At 33.6% G+C, this 4,137-nt stretch overlaps 1 protein-coding gene across 3 annotated transcripts; it reads left to right on the top strand.

Annotated features, from left to right (window-relative positions):
- Nucleotides 1-366: 366 nt before the first annotated feature.
- LOC131062284 (cytochrome P450 71AU50) lies at nucleotides 367-2,883 on the top strand. Of its 3 annotated transcripts, XM_059214204.1 has the most exons (3): nucleotides 367-1,083; nucleotides 1,307-1,452; nucleotides 2,189-2,883. In XM_059214204.1, the coding sequence occupies exons 2-3, from the start codon at nucleotides 1,408-1,410 to the stop codon at nucleotides 2,822-2,824; spliced, it is 681 nt and encodes a 226-aa protein (XP_059070187.1). In that variant the 5' UTR covers nucleotides 367-1,083; nucleotides 1,307-1,407; the 3' UTR covers nucleotides 2,825-2,883. The 3 variants fall into 3 exon arrangements, with proteins under 3 accessions (XP_059070187.1, XP_057851888.2, XP_059070186.1); XM_057995905.2 differs by having other exon boundaries at nucleotides 371-1,452; nucleotides 2,189-2,878; XM_059214203.1 differs by lacking the exon at nucleotides 2,189-2,883 and having other exon boundaries at nucleotides 377-1,083; nucleotides 1,307-2,182.
- The last annotated feature ends 1,254 nt before the right edge of the window (nucleotides 2,884-4,137 follow it).

The following is a 4,137-nucleotide window of genomic DNA, read 5'->3' as shown; positions in this document are numbered from 1 at the left end:
CGGGACACTACTTCGCTTATTGAAATTTTCTAATGGTCACTTGTGCTGGACTGAATATCCACCACTGATGTCGTGATCTGTGTCTATTATGTCTTCTTCCTCTACTCGGGAAATCTAGCAAAATGTCCAAAATGAAGCCTTACCCAAAATGTTCTCTCACGTTCAATCTATATTTTTCTGGTATAGATCTATGCTTAATGTAACGATCTTCTTAATTAATCATAGCACTGCAAACTTTCAAACCCACTACGTAATCTTATCTAACATATAATAATAATAAAATTCGAAATATTCCAAAGCATCTAAAATGGCAAAAATCTCAAAGTATTTCAGTAATTCCTGAATAGCAGTGAGGAAAATATCAGACCGTACGTGGCACCGTTCTCACCACTTAAAACATATCCTCTTCTTTTTCTTGTTTATGACGGAACTACAAACGGAATCGTCTTTCTGCTACTCTGCTCTACAAATCGACATCGAAGGCACTAATCAAAACATCTCGTAAGCTTAAATTTTTATTGAGTATCAACTCTTTTGGAGCTCCCCATGGAATTCCTGATCATTTCATGGGTTTCCATGTGTATAATTGTTCTCATCGCGGGCTTTGTCCTAGGAAAACCTAGCAAAATGTCCAAAATGCCACCTGGACCAGCACCCTTACCCATCATTGGCAACCTCCATTTAATCTCCCGTCTTCCTCACAGATCCTTTTGCTCTCTGGCCCAAAAATATGGCCCAATTATGACCCTCCACTTGGGTTCTCTCCCAACCGTCATAATTTCATCTCCTCAAATGGCCAAACAAATCCTAAAAACGCAGGACCATGTATTTGCAAGCCGTCCTCCCATGGGAAGTGACGACCATTTCCTAAGCCCCCAGAAAGTTGCATTCGCTCCATATGGTCCATACTGGAAATTCATGCGCAAAGTCCTCGTTTTGGAGCTTCTTTCTCCCAAGAGATTGAAATCTTTTGCACCCCTGAGAGCCCAAGAAGTCTCTGCCATGATACGCTCTATACTACACAAAGCCAGAGACAATGATAACAGTAGCAGCAACTCCTCTGCTGTAGATTTATCCATGGAGGTGGGTTTTCTTACTAATAATATCATCTGCAGAATGTGTTTTGGGAAGATATGTAATGATGATGAGATGGGGGGGAGAGTATTCAAGGAAGTTTTGGATGAAGTACTTGCTCTAGCTGGTGGTTTTAAATACAGCGATTACATTCCCCTCTTGGGTTGGGTCGATTTGCAAGGCAATAGACGAAGACAAGCCAAGCTTACTAAGATTTTTCATTTGTTTGTAGACAAAATTGTGGATGAACACCTTGAAAGAAGGAAGAAGTTCAGTGGTTTGGAGTGTGAGGACTTTGTGGATTTGCTGCTTTCTTTGTCTGAAAATGAATCCATGGAGATCAAAATTACAAGAGACCACATCAAGAATGTTATTTTTGTATGTACACAACCCTGATATCTCTTAAACTCTTATTTTCACATTTCTGTTTTCGCTGATTTGTTTCTGTTTTCTTTATGATCATTATGCATAGCTTAGGCTCAGAGTTGTTTAGAATCTATTGGCCAAATTATGAAAAAAATCTGAGTCTATGTTGCATAGATCTACTTTAGATATAAGGATATAAGGGTTTGGTTTAAATAATATATTTTAAGTTTTTATTGGTTTACCTGGTTCAAATGATCCATTTAAGCAAGTTGAAATTTAAGCATTTGTATAAATTCAAATGATCCACTTAAGCAAGTTGAAGTTTAGAGTGTGTTGTTTAAGCTTGATGGGATATAAGGACACATCTTCTGCACAAAAATATGAGATAAATTTTTCCATGTTTAAATATTGACTTTTTTAATTAATTTTTAAATCTTTGTGATTTTTTTGGTATTGTTTTTCTTTTTCCGTGTTCAGAAATTCATTTCATAGGTTAAGTTATTATGTTTTCAAATAATCTATACAGTCTTTGTATTTCTATCTTGATGACTCCTTTAGTTCTTTTAAGCAATTAATATATAAGAATTATACAAATCCCCAATAAGTAGAGGAGGTTCATATTGTTTTTATTAATACCATTAAAGTAGCAAATAGACAAACAAGGGTCCAAACATTTTAAAAGATTGATTTATTACATTTTATGTTCATGCCTTCCTTAAGCTATACCAACATGTTATGTCTTTTTCAGGACTCATTATCTGCAGCCACAGATACTTCAGGAGGTACACTAGAATGGGCCATGTCAGAATTGCTTAGAAATTCATCTTCATTAAAGAAAGCTCAATGTGAGCTTGATTCTATAATTGGTTTCAATCGTATGGTAGAAGAATATGATCTACCACATCTTCATTATTTGCAATCAGTAGTAAAAGAAACATTAAGACTTCACCCATCTGTTCCTATGCTCCTTCCACATCAATCCATGGAACAATCAACATTAGAGGGATATCAAATACCGAAGAATACACAAGTTATTGTGAATGCTTGGGCTATTGGAAGAGATCCAATTACTTGGGAAGAAGCTAATGAGTTCAAGCCAGAAAGATATTTAGGAACTCAAATTGATGTTAAAGGTCAAAGTTTTGAACTCATACCATTTGGTTCAGGCAGGAGAGGCTGCCCTGGAATTGATTTGGCTTTGTCTGTAGTCCATCTTGGCCTTGCACAACTATTACATTGCTTTAGTTGGAGTCTTCCTCATAGCGTAACTCCAAAAAAATTAGATATGTCTGAAACATATGGTATTACCATACCAAGGGCAATACATCTTCATGCCATTCCAATTCCACGCCTTCCACTAGAATTCTATGAACCAAAAGCATAAATATATGGAACTTTGTCTAGTATGCGTTTTGCTATCAAATATATACACATGTATAGTGTTTCAAATATTTGATTGTTTTTCTATAGTATGCACATTATCAAACAATAAAAAGACCTATAAAGAGACCTATAAAGAGACTTGAATGAAAAAAATTAGGTTGAAGAAGTTTGTTATAGATAAAAATAATTGTAATAGATTTAATTATTTCTGTATGAAACCTTAAGTGATATACATATTGGTCATATTGTTTATTTATCCATATTAGATATCTATTTGACAAATATTTTTTTCATTTGAGGTTATGTAAATTATAAGAATGAAATTTTATATAACTAAATAAATAGGTTTTTTTAATGTTTTTGCAACTTTATAGTTTTGATGGATATGTCATTTTATTTCCCTACTATTTAAAGTGTTCCTTTTGATAACTTTTGGTAGATTTTGTTACTCTAGTCTAAATTCCTAATTCTTATATCTTTGTACTTAGTTTTATTTCAATATAAAAATAATATATGCATATGTTTTGGCATGCAGTATACTTTTTTTTCTCAGTAAATTGCAACCAATGGGGTTTCTCCCATTATATTAACCAAACATTTAAAATTTATATAATATTTTTATTGGGTTGTAAAAAGAATTAAACCCTTATAATTGCTACTGTGTCTAGTAGTTGTATACACTAGATACTTGTTATCTATTGCTAGAACATAATTCTTTAAAGGAAAGATTAAAAGAATCTATAAAATCACCATGGAATCGCCAACAAATCATCTGAGTAGTCTTGAATGAATTCTAATGTTCATTCTATGTCATCTAACTTAGTAGTGCCTAGAATATTCTTTAGGAAATTAGCTCCCTTGGAAGCCTTTTGATGCCTCTACATTTATGAAGATGCACGTGGAAAACACAAAAGGGTAATATTATACCATTTTCCCATCCTCTAAGAGTCTACTGAAGTATGAGGTAAATGGCACCACATTACCATAACTTGCTAGCTCCAAGATTTCATCCAAGCTTCCCAAAAATTATCTCTTTATAAAATATATAGAAATTTTCTCCACATCATCCTTTAATTTCTCCAAATCCAAGATAGAAGAAACAAAAATTGATTATATCTTTGTTTACCCAATATCTATGATCCACCTACAAGAATTCATCACCTTTAACCTATTCAAAGGAAAATGAAATGAGGTTATGATGGGTTTTGATGACACTATCCAAACATTTCATTGAAATTAAACCCAAATAGCCATTTGGATTTTGTTTGAAATAAGAAATATTGGGGTATCCATTGTCATCTAGGTGTGGATTCT

Source organism: Cryptomeria japonica, chromosome 11 (assembly GCF_030272615.1).
Source record: "Cryptomeria japonica chromosome 11, Sugi_1.0, whole genome shotgun sequence".
Lineage (NCBI taxonomy): Eukaryota > Viridiplantae > Streptophyta > Pinopsida > Cupressales > Cupressaceae > Cryptomeria > Cryptomeria japonica.
The sequence above is the reverse complement of the archived record's forward strand: the minus strand, read 5'-3'. Positions and strand labels throughout refer to the sequence as shown.